Source organism: Corylus avellana, chromosome 6, assembly GCF_965113065.1.
Source record: "Corylus avellana chromosome 6, dhCorAvel1.hap1.2, whole genome shotgun sequence".
Taxonomy (NCBI): Eukaryota; Viridiplantae; Streptophyta; class Magnoliopsida; order Fagales; family Betulaceae; genus Corylus; species Corylus avellana.
In genome coordinates, this window is record NC_142495.1 from 24,981,039 (window position 1) to 25,002,824 (window position 21,786).

General features: G+C 35.3%; 2 protein-coding genes and 2 non-coding genes across 7 annotated transcripts; all 4 read left to right on the forward strand.

Annotated features, from left to right (window-relative positions):
* The first annotated feature begins 1,084 nt into the window (after positions 1–1,084).
* Positions 1,085–8,389, forward strand: LOC132186556 (Transducin/WD40 repeat-like superfamily protein). The gene is made up of 10 exons (XM_059600533.1): positions 1,085–1,457; positions 2,306–2,411; positions 3,033–3,093; positions 3,203–3,498; positions 3,613–3,752; positions 4,665–4,739; positions 5,252–5,342; positions 6,342–6,545; positions 7,250–7,294; positions 7,884–8,389. Exons 1-10 carry the CDS (start codon positions 1,254–1,256, stop codon positions 7,961–7,963), a joined length of 1,302 nt encoding a protein of 433 aa, XP_059456516.1. The 5' UTR covers positions 1,085–1,253; the 3' UTR covers positions 7,964–8,389.
* Positions 8,390–9,610: 1,221 nt separating this feature from the next.
* Positions 9,611–9,807, forward strand: LOC132188917 (U2 spliceosomal RNA). The gene has a single exon (XR_009440976.1). It is a non-coding gene; the product is annotated as a U2 spliceosomal RNA (small nuclear RNA).
* A 2,421-nt stretch (positions 9,808–12,228) lies between these two features.
* Positions 12,229–12,424, forward strand: LOC132188918 (U2 spliceosomal RNA). Its single transcript, XR_009440977.2, has one exon. It is a non-coding gene; the product is annotated as a U2 spliceosomal RNA (small nuclear RNA).
* Positions 12,425–15,129: 2,705 nt separating this feature from the next.
* LOC132187127 (peptidyl-prolyl cis-trans isomerase FKBP43) lies at positions 15,130–21,103 on the forward strand. 4 transcript variants are annotated; one of them, XM_088517428.1, is made up of 12 exons: positions 15,130–15,271; positions 15,424–15,497; positions 15,751–15,968; positions 16,627–16,763; positions 17,744–18,533; positions 18,654–18,857; positions 18,932–19,168; positions 19,623–19,881; positions 20,116–20,203; positions 20,292–20,333; positions 20,431–20,479; positions 20,589–21,103. In XM_088517428.1, the coding sequence occupies exons 1-12, from the start codon at positions 15,259–15,261 to the stop codon at positions 20,668–20,670; spliced, it is 2,193 nt and encodes a 730-aa protein (XP_088373554.1). In that variant the 5' UTR covers positions 15,130–15,258; the 3' UTR covers positions 20,671–21,103. The 4 variants fall into 4 exon arrangements, with proteins under 4 accessions (XP_088373554.1, XP_088373555.1, XP_059457301.2 ...); XM_088517429.1 differs by having other exon boundaries at positions 18,657–18,851; positions 18,962–19,168; XM_059601318.2 differs by lacking the exon at positions 18,932–19,168.
* Positions 21,104–21,786: the final 683 nt, after the last annotated feature.

Genomic DNA, 21,786 nt, shown 5'->3' on the forward strand with positions numbered 1-21,786 from the left:
AAAAAGCGCACACACACTTTAGCCCCTAGACTATATTTTGCACTTACACCTCAAAACTTTAAAAAGTGACACTAGGGCCTTCCATACTACCATCACGTGTCAAATTATACATGTTTTGCATTTTTCTCCCCTAAATACCCTTCAAGTTAATAAAAAATAACAATAAAAAAACTATTTATCAAACCTTAGTGGACCTAAATGCATTGATCTCTTTATTATATGGGATAAATGCATTTTTAGTCATATGGTTTGGAATTTTGACAAATAACTTTATGAGTTTAAAAAAGTGATTAATCATTTATTGAGATAAGCCAAAGATAACAAATTAATCTCTTTCATTAAAAAAGTTGTCATAATTTGTTAATGCATCTCATCAAAAAAGAATTGAACCGCCTAGAGGGGTGGCCAAACCACCCCATAACCATTGAAGGTGGTTTAGTCACTCATTCAATTTATTTAGGAAAAAATTCACTTTACTCTCCTAAAGTGTAAGGAGTTTTTTAATTTAAACTCCAAAGTTTAAAAATTGACAATGTACCCTCCTAGTGTTTCAAAAATTTTCAATTTAAACCTTTTGTTACTAATTTTCGTCAAATTCTGAATTTTATGAAATTACATAATTACCCTCATGTTTTTTTTTAAAAAAATATTTCGGTCCAATTTAACAAAAATTAGTAACAGAATGTTTAAATTGAAAAATTTTGAAATAATAGGGGGTACATTGCTAATTTTTAAATTTTGAGATTTAAATTGAAAAACTCCTGAAATTTCAAGAGGAATAAGGTAAATTTTCTCCATTTATTTATTTAGCCATTTGGGGGTGGCCAAACCGCTTCAACTGGCCATGGGTGTAGTTTGGCTACCATCTAAACTATCATGAGACTGATTCGGTCACCTCGATTTTGTCAAAGTTACTCATGATAAACTAATTTGTTTTGTTCTGTTTACTTTATTTTTAAGAATAATCACTTTAAAAATTTATGGGAGTTATTAAAAATGCATTTATCCCTTCCAATAATATCTTCTTCTTTTTTTGTGTGTGGGCCCCTTACTATATTCTATCACATTCTTAGTCCCTGCCCACTCTGTCGTTGTTTGGCCCTCAACGAAACATCCGGAGTGTTCTCCTGCTTACTCCTCCCCGCGTATAGAAACCCCAAGCATTTCCATTTCCCGAATCTCTCAGCCACGTCATCACAGACAATCACCCTCGGCGCCAAACCGGTCACTCGGATTCTCTCTCCGGTCACAAAATGGATCCGGTTCTTACAATTACGGCTCTTTCGGTTCTGCTCGGCGCTTTAATCGCGGCCGCCTTCTTTGGGAGCTACTTGAGCAAACGACGATCGGAGGTCCAGTCCATCGCGAAAGCGGAACCCCAATCGGATCCGAAGAAGCACCCGAGGCCTCCTCAGCCCAAGAAGTCTCACTCCAAAGCTCACTCCCATTCTGATAAAGTAAGCTCGATCTTGAATTCTCTAATTGGTTCCCGAGAAATCTATTTATTAAATACTTGTGAGAAAATGAAAGCTAAATTAGCCCAATGGTTGCTTTGGGCTCGACCGGCTTTTGCTTGTTTAGATAGACTTTGAAATTTCAACTACTTCTCGAAGAAGTTCTATTTGAAGCTTGACCGCATTGTCTTTGAAGTTGTGGTTGTGATCCTATCCTCTGTTAGGTTCGTGAGAAAATCAATCAAAAGAAACGAAGATGAAAGGAAATTCGGCTTGCGGTTTGGTTTGGCTATTTATTTTTAGGATATCTCGGGCTTTTAAGTTGTTCAATAAAATAAACTCAAATCAGTGTATATTTTTCTTTCTAATATAAATTGTATGCTAAAGTAACCTTCCTTGAGGTTTGGGAAATGACTGGGATTTACCTCCTATTTTTTAAAATGGCACTCATTCTTAAGGCTGCTATTTTTTTTTCCTGATTTTCTTTATCATCTAACCTTCTGGTTAGAAAGCATTATCTGAGATTACTGTATTGAAAAAAGAAGAAAAAGGAATATTTAGTCACAGTTTGTAATGGCACGTAAGTGGTCGTAAGGGTCTATATGTTGTATTGATCACACCCAGAGGATGGAGTGTCATTTCTGAAAATACGAGGTGAGCCCTTTATATTGTCCCAAACTTTGAGGGATGTTGGTTTAATCTACCTTATTCCAAATTTTCTTAGCATTTTTTTACAACGGTGTTAAGTTTTAAAGTTTTACTTGTTTTCTCATAAATTGTAGTACAACTTGTAGGATTCAAATGGTTAGTGTGTTTTTGTTTATTCTATTTGCTTTGGATGTGAAATGTAGGATCAAAACAAACGGCATCATCCGTTGGATTTGAACACTCTGAAGGGTCATGGTGACTCGGTTACTGGGATATGTTTTTCCTCTGATGGGCAAAGTTTGGCAACGGGTAAATAATTCATTCTTTGTGCAAATTTATGTATGTCTCTGGCTACTGAAGTTTATGGAAAGAAATTCAAGTTATTAGTGGTAACTCCGGAATAGAAATCTAGGATGTGCCTGGTGGACCAAATGATATCAACCGAAAATAATGTGTAGTTCTGGTTTGCTTTTATCTTTTTGTATGTGGGTATTTATAAACTGGTGCTTTTTCTTTCTTTCTTTCTCTTGTTTATTTTATTTTATTTTATTATTATTATTATTTTTTTATTTCTCATTATGGGAGGACTATCTATGGCAGAGCCTTCAATTAAGACGGCTAGGGATATTGCTTGTACTAGATTGTGTTTATCTCGGCTTGGTTATAGTATGACCTTAATTTTCCTAGTTACCTATTAGCCATCACTTGTGTTCATATGCTGGAACACAATGATCTTCCTGGATCTTCTGGCACAAAATGAATGTTGTGGAGATTGGATGCCCTCCCCAATTAAATTATTACCTTTGCCACTGATATGCGTTTTTACTCATTTATAATGCGGTGGCTGAGTTTTGTTTGAATCATTTGATTTCTCTTACATAAGAGGCATCTTTTTAATACTCATATATAGTTTCTTATATATCCAAACAGCTTGTGCTGATGGAGTGGTCAGGGTGTTCAAGTTGGATGAGGCTTCAAGTAAGAGTTTCAAGTATGAATCTCAAGTACCCTTAATGCAATACCAGATTTTACCTCAATATCAAAGATGCACATCGTTTTTTCTTGCTTCTTACTTCATATTTTCTTTGACATTTTTGTAGGTTTCTGAGAATTAATTTGCCTGCGGGAGGCCATCCAACAGCAGTTGCATTCTCTGATGATGCATCTTCTATAATCGTGGCTTCTCAGATGCTTGCTGGTTCCTCTTTGTACATGTATGGGGAGGAAAAGGCCAAAGCTCCTGATGAAACTAAACAACAAGCCAAGCTTCCTCTACCAGAACTTAAATGGGAACATCACAAAGTCCATGAGAAAAGAGCTATTCTGACCCTTGTTGGAACTACTGCAAGTTATGGAAGTGCTGATGGGAGTACAATTCTTGCCTCTTGTTCAGAAGGTATTTTGTTTTCTTTTATCCTGGAAAAATTGTGTTTTTTTTGTTGGCTTCTAATGATCTGTTTTTTTTTTTTTTTTTTTTTTTTTTTTTTTTTTTTTTTTTTTTCTCTTTCAGGAACTGATATCATCCTTTGGCATGGAAGAACTGGTAAGATTTTGGGAAATGTTGACACAAATCAGTTGAAAAATACCATGGCCGCCATATCACCAAACGGGCGTTTAATTGCTGCCGCAGCTTTTACTGCAGATGTGAAGGTGAGTATCTCTAATTTATACCTTGGTAATCAAGACAGTCAATGACCAATCTGGGGTTTTTGTATTGAATGTGAAAATTATTACTTGTATATATGTTTTTTATTATTATTATTTATTTAGATTTTCATGTTAGGATTGCATCATTGTGTACATGCTATTAACACAGTTACACAGATTATATCATGTAATTTAGTTACAGGAAAGTCATGTTGCATTAATTTATGTATAGCATTTGACACATACCATGTTACCTAGTTACTCATGTATACATAGAATTTCACTGTAGACTTAGCATCATACATGCATGCATATACAGAAATTTCACAAAACAAGACATGTACTGTCAATGACTTGGGATTGTGTGTGCTTGAGTGTTTTGTATGTATTCCTCCATTTGGTTGTTAAGAAAGTCTTGCTGGAAGTAGTTATCAGGATGTCCAATAAAGTGGAAAGAAAGGGAAGATGCTTTTAAGTAACAATAGTTTACATGAAAACTTTATGGGGACCTTTCCTATGACACATTACTTTGCTGAAGATGGACAATAAGATTTGGAGGAGTACATTTCCTGAAGTTAGTGGTTAGTCCACATCTTTTTTTTTTTTTTGATGAATATGGTTAGTCCACATCTTTTCTTTATTAATCCTATAAAATGATTAACCTGTTTTATACATTCTTTTTTCTTCCTGTCAATCAAAAGGAGTTGTTTTCTAGCACTTCCTCAATCATTCTTTTGCTGTGCAATTTTATGCCATTTCTAAGACAAAAGGAATGTCATTTCCAAAATGTTTGGTATGGATCCCTTGTATGTCAATTTGGTGTTCCACACGTAATCTGGAACAAGGTGTGACTTTATCCAATAGTTTTTGTCAACTAATGGCTGTTCTTTTGCCTCTTATAATTGTCTTCTGTAGATCTGGGAAATTGTATACTCAAAGGATGGTTCAGTCAAGGAGGTTTCAAAAGCTATGCAGCTTAAAGGGCATAAGGTTGTATATCTATGCATACTATTGCATTGTATGATTATATCTTCACAGAGCTTGTTTGCTCTTGTCTTCTCTTTCTTTTCATTTTTCCCATTTTTTTTTAACGTTGTGACTTTTTTGTTGAAATTTGCATTACATATGGTGTCAGAAAATCTAGATAATGTTCAGTACCATTTTTTTAAAATATGTCAGGTTTCTCTGGTGGACTACATGACATTAAGAGTTATTTTTTTGGTTTCTTATAATAGTGAAGCATTAAAAAAAAGTCGATTGTGCACATAATCTATTATTTATGGTACAAATTTAAGCTCTTTTTGTGGTATAAGTGTATTGTTAATTACTAATTTTGTTGAAGTCCTCAACTGTGCATAGCTCCTAAACCTTTGTCGCTAGTTTCTTTGTTATGCAATTTTTTTTGTATTTATAGCTTAATGGCCTAATAATTGATTTGCTTCTTATTTCTAATCCTCTTTCTTTTTTCTTTTTTTTTCTTTTTTTTTCCTTATGATGTTCAGAGTGCAGTAACTTGGTTATGCTTTGCTCATAACTCGGAGCAAATCATCACAGCATCCAAAGATGGTTCAATAAGAATATGGAATATCAATGGTGCGTCTAAGTTTTATGTATATCTCCTAAGCTTTGTACTTGTTCATGAAAAATTTAATCCATTACCTCTCAATGAACAATTGGAGGGAGAATATACATTCTCGTGATCTTTATGTAAGAGTCAGTCAGAGATTGAAGAAATTGGGTAATAAAAAGTACAAAGAGATGTTTTTCCCCCTTATAAATCGATTGGATTGGATCGATACTTCCAATTGAATGAGTATAAGGATCAATAGATAAAAACAGAAGGGTGTTTTTCTAATCATAACTAAATCTTTAATTATGATTTGTATATGGGAGATCGAAGCAAAATAGCGATTAAAACAATTTTCTTGTGCTCTGTATCTTGTTAAGCTCTTTTCATATACTTGAGCTAATATGTACATCTTTCTTTCTCTCAAACACAATCTGTAACGTGTTGAGTATCTGCCACCTCTAATAGTCTTTTACTAAAAAGGTGTATGATAAAATGATGGGTGATTAACCAATTTTCACAGGTGACTGGATAAAGAGAAAGCACTGTCTGCAAATGAGCAACTGCCCCACTTCTTGAATATGAACTTGTAGTCAATATAAAAAACAATAGTAATTCTAAATACTTAACTTCCATCACTCTTATACAACTGAGTTGATGTGGCAATGCCCATCAATCCTTAGATTTTTTCCTTTTTTAATAAAAGTTGATCAATGGTTTATGGGCACTGCCACATCAGCCTAATTGTATGGAAGTGGGATAAGAATTCAGTATGCTGCATTACTCCAAAAACAATGTTAATAGAGCAATTCGAACAATTTCAATTGATAAAACAAGATTCACTAGGTAGAGGTGACAAGTTTTTCTTTCAGGTGTTTAAAGGATCTTCTAGTTTGAATAAAATTGTTTATCGGCACAATTTATCCCTTAAATTATCTGACTTTGTGTTTTATTTCTTTGTTTTCTTGGGCTTTTAGTTTCTTAATCTTGTCTGTGCTGACCATCATTTATCTGTCCTCTTGAAGTTCGGTATCATCTTGACGAGGATCCAAAAACTCTGAAGGTGTTTCCAATACCACTTGATGTTTCAAGTGGTGCTACTTTGCATTATGATCGTCTCAGTATATCCCCTGATGGAAGGATATTAGCAGCAACCCATGGTTCGACATTGCAGTGGTTATGTATGGAAACTGGGAAGGTTTTGGACACGGCTGACAAAGCACACGAGGGTATTAATTAGTTGAATGTTTTTCTGCTTGATTTTTTATTCACTTTTCCTACTATTATCTTAATTATAAATCTAGCCTGTGAAGGAACCATTGCATAAGGGACAGATTTGTAGCTAGCATGTGTACATATGAGCCTAGTCCTACCATGAAACTAGTCTGACATATTAGTTTTATGTTTCATTCAGCCCAACATCCTCATTTGCAATTGTTGTTGCTTCAGGTGTACCGAAGTTCATACCATGGATTGTTGTCTTGTTTCTTGAACTTCATTTTCCCTTGAAAATGAAGTTCAAGAAACAAGACAACAATCCATGGTATGAACTTCTTCGTGCTAGCATATTTTTTAAATTGTTTGCATAAATTGCTGTCCAGTGATGTAAAGAAATTTAGCTCATTACCGACTGCGAAAGTTGTAGTTGGTATCTGTCTGCACTTTATCAAGTTTTATGTTCATTATCCAAAGTTGAATTTCTTTTATCTAGTTTTTTGTTGATTAGTATTCTGCATTTGGACTTCTTTAAGTTAATTATGGTCTTAGACATTGTTGTCTGGCTCAAACATGCAGCCCCAACTTTGTACCTCTATGAGTTAACCCTTGATTTTTCTCCCATAACTGTCAGATTTATGTGGAGTCAGGATACTTTGCTTCAAATAAGGAAATGATTTGCTTATGAATCTTGTATTGACCTCAGTCTATCATGCAGGTGACATCACATGCATTTCATGGGCGCCTAAGGCCATTCATATGGGTAAATTACCTTCCTTATGTAGCATGTATGAATTGTCTGCTCATTTGTATACTTTTTCTGTTCTTGAACCCTAGATGAGCTTAAGCAAGTAAACGTATCCCCAGAAAAATGGGGACGCTTAGGCGAAATGATGGCTTGAAGTTGCCAACTAAGAAGCCCCTCAACGACAATTTTATCTTCTCATTTTTTAAAATCAGTAGCCTAAAATGATTCTTGTGCATAAATGCTCATGTGTGATCAAGAAGTGAAAAATATGCTTCTGTTCAATATTGTTGATTAAAGAGCATTAGTGCACCCAAGTAGACATTGTAGATGATTTATAAATGGATTTCAATGCAATAATATATAAGAAGAATGCAATTCAAGTACTCCAGCATTCGGATTTCAGAGTATCGGAAAGTGAAAACTGAGAGGTTGGGTTAACATTATCTGATTTTCTTCACTTTTGGCCATTGTGCACTTGTAGGTCCTGATTTGATCGACAAAGTTGCCTGAATTCCTCACTGATGAATTCCTCTTTACTTTCTTTTCTTTTTTTTTTTCAAGTTAATGTGATGTAGTCCACATAACACTATTATACTTTCTACAGGAGATGGAGAAGTTTTGGTTTTAGCCACAGCCAGTGTTGACAAGAAAGTGAAGTTGTGGGCAGCTCCACCAATTCACTGATCCTAAAGGAATCTTTTAGTGGACTTCTGTGAAGCAATGCATGAAGAAGATCTACATCTTACTTATTCGACTGCATTAGATATGCTTCTCTAGTTGTCAGCCTTGGTTCCTCCAAGGGTTAATACTTAATAGTTCCAACAACTTCCTCGATGAAAGCTACCTACACTTTAGCTGAAAGGTCAAATGCAGGGTCTTCAGGAGTATCGAAATTCAGAAAGCAAAATCTTACTTTTCACTTGCATAACTTGATCTCACCGAAATTTTGGTTACAAAGTTTAATACAGAAATAGATGATGTGGTTGATTTTGACCGACCTTAAAGCAGGTGCCTCCATATCCATATGTCTTTCATTTGGTGTGGCTTGGAAGACTTGGGAGGTGCTTTCTGAATTATCAGTATTTACTAAAACTTACCTTTTCTATGACATTCTGCCAATGCTTTATATATTATCATCGAGTAGGGAAGCAGTGAGCATTCCTAAAGAACAGATTTATAAATTTTACAGAGATTATCGGTCTGCAAATTCTATAAATCTTAAATGTACTCTTGAAGAAACAACATTGAAGTGATGGGATGGTCATTTGGAATTTATAATGGAAAAGATAATTGTTACTGACATTATGCACTGTTATACCTTGAAGTACTTACTACCTTTATCTCAAGTTGTTCGACAAAAAGGGTAAATTGAAAAAAGAAACTATTAAATTTGTATTCATTTTAAAATGGAGTGTATTTTGAGACATTCCAAGTAAAATGTTGGTGTTATTTTCCATATACATTAAAGATTTCAGCCAACAAAGATCGTATACTAAGGAAATCGATAGTTATTAACAAAGAAACGAATATAAGAGAGAGAGATAAAAGAATAGAGGGAAACTTAACTACCACCCTATTTGCAATGTATTCCAATGATTCAATTTGTGTAATAGCCTCACTCTATTTAGATTTTCCGCTAAATCTTAACATAGGGGAGGGGTTGTCATGTGTCATCTTTATACTTTTCTAAAATTTACAAAAATATAGTTATACCCTTATATTTAAAAAATAAATAAATAAAAAAAAAAAAAAACCACATTTTTAAGTAATACATGTGCAAAAAAATTAAGCTATCCTATTATAAATTAAACCCTATTATTGTACACGTTCAAAATCATCAAAATATAGAATAAACAATTCTTGTATATTATTTTCTCTTTCTATCTTTTATCACCAACAGCTACCTTATAGGGTAAACAAATATATGCCGTCTCCACAGGTCCATATTGTGATCCCAAATAGATTAGCAGTTGTTAAAATTGAACTAAGAAACAAATCTTCAATTTTACCAAGTTTTAGAAACATACTGGATAAACTCTCCATAATTTTTGTCGATCTTTCTTCATGGAGGTGCTTTAGTGTGCTGACGATGTTGTTTACCCGTCTAATCCAAATGCCATCTGGATGGCTCCTATTGCATCAGCACAAGGCATGTGTGCAGTAATTACGCATGAAGACGCACCCAAAGATGTGGGGGAGTACAGCTTCGCACATGTTGGTCTTTGAAGTCGATGCGCGCGGAAGCTTTTTTCTAGTCCCACACCGAAACAAAACGAGCAGGTGGAAGTGAGCACTGACTTATAAAAGAAAAACGGAGAGAAAGGAAGAAGCATACCTTTCTCGGCCTTTTGGCTAAGATCAAGTGTAGTATCTGTTCTTATCAGTTTAATATCTGATACGTGGCCCATCGGGCCACATGATATTAAATTAATTTTTTTCAGGGGGAAGGTCCGCTGCAGTAGCTTGCTACTGGGGCCTTCGAGCGTCGCCCATGCGTTGCACTACTGCACGGGCCTGGCGCACCCCACCAAATCCTAGTCCAAAATTTTTTATTTTTACCTTATACTGGTAAAATCATGCGAATGAATTTCGAGGAAGGCGAGAAATGTGTTATAAAAATTAATTTATTAAGATATTATTATTATCTTTATTAATTTGAGTTTTATAAATTGAACGGAAACTAGCTGGCAAGTATCGTTGAATTATGTAGCCAATACAGGCGATTTATTAATTTCAAGAATCCTCTTCAGCAACTGTAAGTTATCTGTCAGATCAAAAATTTCTGGAATTTTCTTCAACCTGTCATTTGATATTTTTAAGTACTAATGCCCGTTATTCTACTCATGGCGGGAGACATTTGTTCTATTTAAAAATAATTAAAAAATTACGGGGTGATTGACAACCCCATATTTGTCTATGGAGTGGCTGAACCATCCCTAAGGGTCAGTTGGGGGTAAATTGGGCCCTTCAATGGCCAAATAAACAAAAAATATAATAATTTGGCCCTTGGTGGCCGAAGCTACCCATGGCCTGTAGAGCATCTCCAGCAAAAGTTTTCATTTTACTATTCAAAATACAACTTTTTTTTATTTTAGTTAACTATCTACTCTAATTAAATATTATTTTTTAGTATTATTTTATTAATTTTTTATCATTTCCTGGTCTTCCCATAAAAAGAGAAAGAGAGAGATTAAAAAATAGAAAGAAAGATAAAATATAATAAAATATTATTTACAAGTTGTTACAGTAACTTATAAATATGAAAGTTTACTGTAGCAGTAGTTGAAAAACCTTCTATTTTACAGTATCTGTTGGAGCAAGAAAAGTTAACAAAATAGTTAAATTTAACTAAAAAGCTAGTTTAGAAACGCTGCTGGAGATGCTCTTAGGGGTGGATCGGCGATTTGGGTGGCCGAAGCCACTCTATTCCAAAAATGGGGTGGCCAGCCACCCCTTCATTTTTTATTATTTTCTTTTTTTAATTATTTTTAAAATATAAATAATATTTTATTATTATGACATACGTCATGTCCTATTTATGAATTAGGATTTCCATTTCATTTGAACTAAAGAATATCCAGTTAATTATAGTAAAGATGTATTTTTGTCCCTTAAAAAAGTGAAAAGACAAAATACCATTTCACTATAATTAACTAGATATTATCCGGTTCCTAATCTAAGAACTTAAACAGACCCTTCATAAGAAGAAGAAGAAGAAAAAAAAAAAAAAAAATGTAGAGACTAGATTGATGCCAATTGACAAGGGTAATCAGTCTACTATTTTGTTTGAATACTAATTGACAGGAGTAAAGACTCATGAGAGGATTGCACTGATGCTTCTCCCATACGCATGTAGGAAAATTGCACAAACTTTTGGGTTGAGATTACCTCAGGTGGTCGTAGATAAAATATGATTTGCATATTACCTCAGGTGGTACCTTCATCTCAAATTGTTTGTCAAAAAGGGTATTTTCTTTTCATATAGGGGTTAAATGATTTTGAGGTATCCACGGTAAGGATAAGATTCATAATCAAATGGCCTTGCCTTAGTTTCAAAAGGCATCATAGATAGTACTTGTCTTAAGCTTAAATATTAAGATGGTACTTCAATATATAATTTGAATAAACACATCAAATCAATTAGAAACGGCCGCTTAGCACATATGCCTCATTAAAAATTAAAAGCAACAAAAAAAATAAAAAAAACTTAAAATGAAATATATATATGAATGACTTGAGCCACCTCTTTTGGCCAATTTGATGGTGGCCAAATCAACGTGTAAGCTGTAGCTATTCAGAGTGATTTGACCACCCCTAAAAGTTAATTATTTTCTTAGGGTTTAACCAAATAAGAGCATCTCGCAATAATGATTAAAATAATTGTTTATGTGTTACGACGAACTTTTATACTGTAGCAAAATATTTAGAATAACTATTCTGCTAGAGACATAATAATAATAATAATAATAATAATTATTATTATTATTATTATTATCACCCTTTTAGAGCATTTGCCGGAGATGCTCAAAGATTGCGGAATCACCCCAAGGCCTCAAAAGTGGTTTAATAGTTGAATGTAACTTGAAGAGGTGCTTGGGAGGGGGGGATTTAAAGGACACAATGGTTTGTGATGATATAGCCCTGGAAAATCTTATACTTTAAAACCCTGGAAACAGCTTTTGCTTTAGAATACGATCTAAAATGCAGTTTGGTAGAACGAATCAGGGGATCTAAATGCGAACCGAATGGCTCATATTTGCATAAGCACAAGGCAAGTGCAATAAATTACGCATAAAAGACGCACCCAAAGATGCGCAGCTTCGCACATGGTGCATGCTCTTTGAAGTCGATGCCCGCAGAAGCAGCTTTTGTAGTCCCACATCGAAAACATAAGAGCAGGCGGAGTGAACACTAGCTTATAAAAGGAAAACGGAGATAACTGAATAGGCATACCTTTCTCGGCCTTTTGGCTAAGATCAAGTGTAGTATCTGTTCTTATCAGTTTAATATCTGATACGTGGCCCATCGGGTCACATGATATTAAATTAATTTCTTTTGGGGGAGGGTCCACTACAGTAGCTTGCTACTGGGACTCTCGAGCGTCGCCCATGCGTTGCACTATTGCACGGGCCTGGCGCACCCCTCCCAAGTCTAGTTCAAGATTTTTTTCTCTGGCTCACGAGCATGTAGCTTAGCCAGCCCATTAAATTGAATTTTGTGAGAATTCCCCTTGCTGGGGACTTTCTTATCATATTTTTTGAGTTGTGGAGTTTTAAGTAACGTAATTTTGAATGCTGTTAATTGACTGGAAAATCTAAGGTATACAGTTAGAATATAATTTAACTTCTGTAGAGACCTAATTTCTTAAAAAGTAAAACGGTTAGTATCTTTTTTCAAAATATTTGAAAAAAGTTAGTCCATGTGGTTTATAGATGTATATGCCAAAAAAAAAAAAAACAAAAAAAAACAATTGGTCCTTATTTGACTGTATGACTAAATTTTCTTTTGGGCGTATTTTAGGGATCCACTCCAAGGGTCATGAGTCACCCCCAACCGTCCAAGGACTAAATCCAAGAAAAAAAAAAAAAAAATTTATGTTGGCGTGGACCACCCCCAAGGACAAAGCCACCCCAAACTGACGGTCTAGGGTGGCCGGCCACTCTTTGCAACTTCTTTTTAGTTTTTTATTGTTTTAATTTTGATTTAAAAATTAAAAGATTTTCAAAAATAAAATAAGGAAAAAATATAAAAAAGCCCCCCAAACTACTAACCGTTTTCGATTTAGCCCCCTGATGTTCCAAAAGTCATAAAGTAGCCCCTCAAACTACCAAACTGTTGCATTTTGGCCACTCCATTAGTCAAAACCGTTAGTCTGGACGGAAACCACGAAACGACGCCGTTTTATTAGGGTTAAGTTACAAAAATGCCCTTGTGGGATTTTTTTTTTTTTTTTTTTTTTTAAAGCAGGAGCAAAACGGCGCCGTTTTTGCTTAGGGTAATAGTTATACGATTTTATTTGTTTAGTCTCTCCTTCTCCTTCACGCAGCCTCCTTCATGAACTTCTGTTTCAACATTTAGGTGCTCAAATCGTACTGCAATTTCTGGAAGTTTAATTCCAACTCTGAGAAAATTCCAATAAACAAGAAAATCCATTATGGTACTGACAAATATGTATGAAAATTAAGTATAGTTGAAAAACGATACCCAGTAATCTCTGGTTGTGAACCCCAGAAGAATTTGGATGTGAGTTTTGATGGAGGTTTTTTGGAGGAAGAGGGGACAAGTAATGGAAATGGTGTTTCTATTAAAAGTGCGGAAAAACAGAGTATGGAGGAAGAAATTGCAATTGATTTATAAGTGCGGAAAAACAGAGTATGTGTGTGGAGTAGCTTTGGGAAAGCTGAGGAAAAACAGAGTATTTAGTTTGGTTATTGAGATTTGTTTCGTTTTGTGTTGTCCCTGTTAGTAAAAGTCTTGATTTCACACTTAATTTTCATCTTACACCTCCAATTTCAATTACATGTATTAGAAATCTTTTAAGGAAGAATTTGACCAGGTGAGGGTGAAGGAGGCTGCGTGAAGGAGAAGGAGTGACTAAACAAATAAAATCAAGATATAACTATATTACCCTAAGCAAAAACGGTGCCGTTTTGCTCCTACCTTAAAAAATAAAATAAAATAAATCCCACAATGGCATTTTCGTAACTTAACCCTAATAAAACGGCGTCGTTTCGTGGTTTTCGTCCAGACTAACGGTTTTGACTAACGAAGTGGTCAAAATGTAACAATTTGGTAGTTTGGGGGGCTACTTTATGACTTTTGAAACATCAGGAGGCTAAATCGAAAACGGCTGGTAGTTTGAGGGGCTTTTTTATATTTTTCCCATAAAATAATAAAAGTGGCCTGTCACATTAGCTTTTGATGGGTCAAATGCGAAGAAGTGATTGCATTCTAGCATTTTCCTTTCCGAATTATTAATTGCAACTGACCGGCATCATTGTTTTGTTGCTCAAAACACGGCCAACGCACCATTGGACCTAATCCCAATACAAATCCAACAAAAATTTAATTGCAAGATTAAAGGAATTTGGAAGAAGTGAAAAGAAGAAAAAACCAACCTTTTAAGATTTCCAATAAAATTCCCTTGAATCCACCCTCATTCAAAACGAATCAAACAGTGGAAAAAAGGTGTTTTAAGAGTTACATGCATATAAATTGGTGATTGAAAGCCACTAATCTTTAATTTAGTGTGGATTGACTTGTAACCCATGTTTTACTTTTACTATTTATTTTTGAAGATTATGGATAAAAGAAATTACGAAAATTGGTTTCATTACCCAATAAATATGGACCTTTTATTTGATAATACTTGGCTTCATTTGACAAAAATTTTCATCCTTTCGTTTGTTTTTTCATTTCAAAACAAAAATATTAATAAAGCATCCAAATTTTTTTTTACATTTATATTATATTAGAAAATTTGGAGTGTGAAAAAGAAAATTTTCATCAATGAGTTTTTTTTTTGATATGTCTGTACAAGAAAGGGAGAGAACTTCAAACCAGTGACCTCTGCTTCGAAATTGAAATGAACTTAATAGAAAGTAAATAAAAGTTGTTGATGAGAATGCAAGTATATCATTAACATGGGAGGTAAGGTATGATTAGAAAAATTGAAAATTACGAGTAAATATAAAGATTAGTAACTAAAAATCGATAGAATTTCCACGCTGTAAAAATTCAAACCAAGAGCCAAGTTCTCAGGTCCCGCTCGGAGGCTTAAGTTTGCGTACAGTGTACGGGCTTGGCGCGTTCTTCCCATAATTCCTTGCCGATATGGGACCCGTGCCACAGTTAAGAGTCGAAAGAGAGAGAGAAGAATTCAAGAAAGCGCTGGGCCTCTGTGGTTCTTCTAGGGTTTAAGAGAGAGAGAGACAGAGAGAGATTCCAATTGCTTTTTCGCTCTGATCCGGTCCCAACAAATGGCATTCTGGGGTAAGACCACCCTACAGCACATACACACAAAAGCGCCTCTTTTTTTTTTTTGGAATGGTTTTGTTGCTGATAATATGCAGGAAAATTAGCTTGAAATTTTTTGCATTGTGTCTTCAATCTGCATGTGTTAACTTTTTTGTTTTTTTTTTCAGGAATCGAAGTAAAACCCGGGAAGCCCTATACTCATAAATCTGACGACTCGAATGGACGGCTACACATATCGATGGTACTGAGTCAAATCTCTTTTTCTGTGTATATTGTGATTGTTTTCTATTTAGATTCTGATGAAAAATCTGTAATTCTAATTATTAATTGTTGGTACTTGGTAGTCTTTGCATCTATATGAAAGAATTTTGAGGTTGCTTGAGCTTTGTTTTGCAATTTTGATTGGGTCGGGATTCATAAAGAAAGGGATTTAGAGGTTTCCTGAACTGGGGTTTTATCGTACGCGTCAATGATATGTATATTGGTTTACGCAGGCAACACTGGCGCTTGGTACTGCCACAGCGAAAAGTGTACTTCAATGTAATGTGGGAAAAAGGAGTCCTGTTTATCTTTGCGCTTTGTATCCTGTGAATTCTGAGTCGTTGCAACTAAATTTGGAATTTGAGGAGGCAGATGACGTTGTTTTCTCTGTTATTGGTCCTCGAAGCGTTTTCCTCACTGGTTACTATCTGCGCAGTGCTGGGCATGAGTTGTATCCTTTTGTCGGTTTAGACTTTGGAGTTTGTATGTTGTTTATGGTATGGAATTTTGCTACCAAGTTAATCTTATTGGTTAATTAGTGTATGCGCTTACTATCTGTTTGATTGTTGGGGAGAGTAGGAAAATAAAGAATTTGGAAATATGGGTTGCTGTTAAATCCCACTATATGGTAACATTATCTGATTGTGCCTAGTAAATTTAGTTGATCAGTTAAGAGGTAAGATGACCCCAGCTACCACTGATCGAACCCTAGATAGTATTGATTTGAACACCCCCTTTTGCTCTCAGCCCCAGCTGTTCTGGTTCAGGAAAGGGGCAACGGGCAATCCTTCCTAAGCCTTTTTGGAGTGAACATAATGGGTTCTGAATACTGCCTTTGAGAGCGTCAACGCACTCTATGAGCTGAGCCACACCATTGACAATCCCACCGATTTGCAATGTTTGTGGCTTGAGGTCCTTGTTCCGTTCCCTTTTGGTCTTTTGCGTTGAACTTTTCTTTTCTTGTAAATCAAATCAACACAAAACATTAGACTTGATTTTTTCTCTCTCTCAACTTACTAGCAATCAAATAGAGGGTTGTGCCTAGCAATCTAATTGTTTGAGATTTTGTTCTATGGGTTTCTTTATTTTTCCTTTACTTCAATGGCAAGAGAACCCTGTGGGGAAGATATTGCTGACACTGAAACAGAGAGGTCTGAGGATAGTGATGAAGATGAGTATGAAAATAGTTTTATCAACGATGATGATCTGGAAGTGTACCCACCTTCTCCCATTTCCGATGGTGGAGGTAAATCAAAAAAAAATTGCTTCATTTTTTCTCGTGATTTTTTATTTATTTAATTTTTTTTTTTTCATATAGGATATTAATGCTGGCTCTACTCCCTTTCATGCCATTTGTGTGGATAACCAGGCAGGGAGGATAATATGTATGTTTAATTTGATTGTTAGGACTCAGGAATGAAGGACTCATATGCAAGTAGTCTTTGGCTTTGCTGTTACATGCATGAAGCAATTCGTTTTTGGAATTTAAACTTCTTTTCTTCATTGGTGGTTACAACTGTCAAACTTGTTTCTGTCGATGGAATTTGATCATGATCGAAGTTACATCGCATGTAGTAGTAAATTTTGGTTAGATGATTTGGAAGGCAGTCAAGTGTGATTATCCCAAATAGGTTGTTGGGCTGTTTAGGATGATAAGAATTGTGTGATGTAGAACATGTTAAATCACTACTTATCCCAAAAACTTAAGATGATAGGAAATGGTAAATTCAATCATTTTAATTAATATTCCAACACTTCTTTTCACGTGCGAGCTCAAATTCCACTTTAATAAGTGATGTCTAATAAGTGAAATATTTAATTGAAATAGAAATGTGGATGATAGAGACAAGGTTCAAATTTAAAATTTTTTGTTCCGATACCATGTTAAATCACCACTTATATAAAGCTCTAAGCTGATAGAAAATAGGAAATTTAATCATTTTAATTAATATTCTAACAAAAGCATCCAATTATTGGATTATATCAAATCTTGGTACATCTCAACCTGATCTCCTTACATTCTTGGTTCTTGTTGCATGTTTCCATATGCTTCATTTGATGTTCTTCAACATCTTCAATATATTAGAGTTTGGGGGTATGTTGAATGCACATGTTTAAATTATTTGGTTAAGGGTATATTCATCCTATATTACATGCTCATTAATGTTTATGGAATATATGTCTGAGTGTTTGATCTATGTTTGTTGGTGGCGTTGACATCATCAGAGATATTGGATAATGAGAAACCTAAGAAAAGGAAGGACAGTCGTAGACGGCTTAGGAAGAGGTATCAAATCCGTGAGTCTGACGATGAGGGGTGTTCTCAACAAAAAGATATGGTGAATGGTAGCGGCAATGAGCTAGTATTGCAAAGTGAAGATGATGACATCGTCCCAATTTCTTCTCTCTACAAGAGTAAAACCACAGCAAAGAAAACAATAGAGGAAGTAGAAGGCAACGCTGACAACGAAACAAGTGAAACCAGTAATAAGAAGACAGAAGATGATGGAAATTATGTTATTGAACCTACAAGAAAAGCTGACTACATTGTTGTGGGTCTGCCGAAGTTTACCATAGAAAAAACAACAGAGGAAATAGAAGGAAAGACTGATGAGGTAACACCTGAAACCAGTGACAAGAAGGCAGAAGATGGAATTTATGCTGATCAGCCAAAAAGAAAAGCCCATGACGTTTTTATAGATGGTCAGTCTAAAACTACCATGAAGGAAAGAACAGAGGAAGTAGATGGCAGAGCTGACAAGGGAACAGGTGAAACGAGTTACAAGAGGACAGAACTTGAACTGCCAGATACTTTTATGCTGCCTTCCACTGAAGTGGGCCATGAAGGTGGTGAGAGGCCAAAGAAGAAAAGGAAACAACGGGAAGAGGAGAAGACTTATGAAGCTGAAAGTAAGCATAACAATTTTGTTAAGGAGGATAAAGCCCAGCAAAATGAGTCAAATGCTGAGAACAAGTTCCAATATTTTCCTTTAAGAGATACGGCAGCCAATGATAAGTGAGTATTTCAGTGATCTGTGTTTTGCATATAATATGTTATCATATAGACATTGAAGCATAGATTAGAGTTAACTGAGGATTGTCTTGATCCTTGTCACTGTTTATTTTTTTACTGAAGCAGGGAAGCTGAATTGCTGGATAATTTTTTGCTGCCTTCCACTAAAGTTGGGGCTGAAGATGGTGAAAATCCAAAGAAGAAAAGGAAAACACGCCTCAAGGAGGGGAAAGCATTTGAAGCTGAGAGTAAGGACATCAATATTGTTAAAGAGGATAAAGTGCCTCAAGATGTGCTCAAGGCTGACAATATGATCCTAGGATCTCTGTGAGTATATCTGTGATCTGAACTTTGAATATGTAACATGTTCCTCATATTGAAAGGGCTTACTGAGACTTCAGTTTGTTGATCTTTTTGTTGTTAATATTTACCCACACCAAAATAGGCCCTGAAATTGATGAAAAAACTAAAAAGAAAAGTAAACAACAGGCAAGGGATGTAAAAATTTCTAAAACTGACAGTAAGCATAACAACAGTGTTAGAGAAGATAGAGCTCAGCAAAATGAAGCAAAGGTTAATGATATAGTCCAGGATCTGCCTATGACAGATGAACAAAATCAGGATCTAGCCAATGACAAGTCAGTACTCTTTTGAGCTTCAATTTTATAAATGCATAGAAACTCACACACAGAAATTACATGAGTTCTGCTCCCTCCTCCTCCCCCAACCTAACCCAAATAGAGAGAGTCCAGCCAATGACAAGACACTACTTTTTTGAGCTTTAATTTTGCAGAGGCACTTAAACACTGAGAGAAGTTGCATGAACTGTGAACTCTGCCCTCTCCACCAACCCAACCCAACCCAAATACAAGTGAGAGAAACAGAGAAAATTTAAGAATTCCTGCCAATCAACTAATCAACAAAGAACATTCAATTCTATTTTTTCGCTTGTGCGAAGGATGAACTTACTTGGACAATTCTGTTGTCCATATTGATCTTCTGAATGATAAGCAGTTGCAAGATGAATAGACTTTTCTACTTTTCATTTGCTGTATCCTTTCCTTTATATCATTCTTACATTATTTTACACAGGAGTTTAGACAGCAATGTTCATGAATTTGATAATGAAAATCATTCCAAGGAGAAGACTATTAAGAAGAAGAAAAAGAGTAGAATCCAGGAGAATGTGGAAGCTGTGAACATGAATATATCCCTTCTGTCAGCAGACAAGATTGAGGAGAAGGAAGTTAATGACAAGTCGTCTCAGGTTCAGACCTTGTCTGATGGATTAATGATTGAGGTGCTAGAAATGGGTAAATCAGACAGCAAAGTTGCTGCTTCTGGGAAAAAGGCAAGTCCCTTTGAATCCATGTTCTGTTGATTCAACAATGATGTTAATTAAATGTGTTTTCCTGCATGTAGTCTTCCAATCAAAGGTAATGAACAGAAATAGCAGTTTGTATTCTTTTCTGGGTCGTCTGAGGGGTAGCTTACCAAAAATAATATTCTAATCTTGAACCGTAGAATATCAAAGACGCGTCTTAGAAAATTCTAAAAAATTGATGTAAATTTTATTTGCTTTCAGATCAGCATCAATTACAATGGCAAGTTGAAGAAGAATGGAGAATCATTTGATTCAAATGTTGGTGCTGCTCCCTACAAGTTTCGCCTAGGTACTATGATATGAGATAGAATCGTGGTTTTCCTAGATACGATATGTTAAGTCTTATTACATGGTTTAATATATGTGGCTTCTTGCAGGTGTGGGAAGAGTGATCAGGGGTTGGGATATCGGTCTTGATGGTATTGCCCTTGAGATGTTTTTATCCTGAAGGAAATGTACTTGCATTTAAAATCGTTGTTTATTATTCTCTAGCTGACACATGTGCATGGTTCTTAGGTATGCGAGTAGGTGAAAAGAGAAGACTTGTCATCCCACCATCAATGGCGTATGTGATCGTATTCTTCGAATGAATCTTGCTGCCCATTCTTTTTTCTTTTTTGTCTGCTTTCTTTGGGTTCTCATTCCCTTGCCTGACATTTTTGCCTGTGTTGCAGTTTTGGGAGTGAAGGAAGTGGTGAAAACGTACCACCAGACTCATGGCTGGAATATGATGTGGAATTGGTTAAAGTCCACTGATTGATTGACCTGTAAAAAACCCATGTGTTCCTTACTGAGAGCTGCCTTTTTGTGTTTTGTTCATATCTGTTTTGGGATGAAATTAGGCAGCCGTTTGTCTCTCACTTATAGTTGGTTCTCATTGATTTTGATTCAACTTTCATAGCAAATTATAGAAGATACTTCGTTTAACTTAATGTCCTGTTGTGAAAAGGTACTTGAGGCAGGCTTTGTAAAAGAAACCACAGGCTGGATGTTGGTGCAGCCAAGAGTAATTATAATGGTACGCACGTTTTACCATTCTCACCTATTTATGTATAAAGTCACTTTGGACTTGTGCAAAATCGTGACGAAATTGCGGCAAATTTTGTTGAAAGACTTGTGTTACGCTTTCTTAGCTATGTTATGTATGAATGATATGAGAAGACTGAGCAAAGTGCTTCATATATAGTTAAATGAAGAAAGATTGGTTTTTGGAAATCTAAAGATTGAATTTGGAGAGATCGATTAACCTGTTACATTAATTGCCAAGTGTGATGTAGAATATTGAAATAATCCACGAGCATCTCTTTTACTTTTTTAAGTTTTTAGTCAAACAAATTAGCTTACACGAGGGAAAGAATATAGCGGCATTGATTGGCCAAATGTCCAAATTTAACTGGGAGAGAAAAAAAAAAGATAAAAAAAAAAGAAGCAAAATGTGGTATAAAAAATGATTAAAAGCATTATATGGCAAGCAATTTTTTTTTTTTTTTTGAAGGGGCAAGCAAAATCAACAAATAGGTTTCTATACTAATAATATTGTGATGTGTATTTTTTATAATAAAAATAAAAAGAACAAAGAAATTGAAGAGATGGTTGGACCACTCTCAAATGACCGTTTGGGGGTGGGCGAACCACTCCCAATTGCTATCAAGGGTGAGTAGTTTGGCATTTGACTACCCTCTCTTGCCAATTTGCTATCAAGGGTGAGTAGTTTGGCATTTGACTACCCTCTCTTGCCAATTTGGAGGTGATCGCATCACTCACACAATTTTTTTTTTTTGGATATTTGTCGGTGTCACAATATGTAATATAATTAGTGCTGATGTAACACTCGTCTAAATTTTGAATAGAAGATAGATGGAAAGATGTATT

Bases quoted from the DNA above. Each gene is read 5' to 3' on its own strand.
- LOC132186556 (XM_059600533.1), top strand. From the start codon at position 1,254: ATGGATCCGGTTCTTACAATTACGGCTCTTTCGGTTCTGCTCGGCGCT. The intron at 1,458-2,305 runs GTAAGCTCGATC...TGTGAAATGTAG, and splicing joins CTCACTCCCATTCTGATAAA to GATCAAAACAAACGGCATCA. The intron at 5,343-6,341 runs GTGCGTCTAAGT...GTCCTCTTGAAG, and splicing joins AAGAATATGGAATATCAATG to TTCGGTATCATCTTGACGAG.
- LOC132187127 (XM_088517428.1), top strand. The intron at 15,969-16,626 runs GTATCCTTTTGT...TTCAATGGCAAG, and splicing joins CGCAGTGCTGGGCATGAGTT to AGAACCCTGTGGGGAAGATA. The intron at 20,204-20,291 runs GTACTATGATAT...GGCTTCTTGCAG, and splicing joins TCCCTACAAGTTTCGCCTAG to GTGTGGGAAGAGTGATCAGG.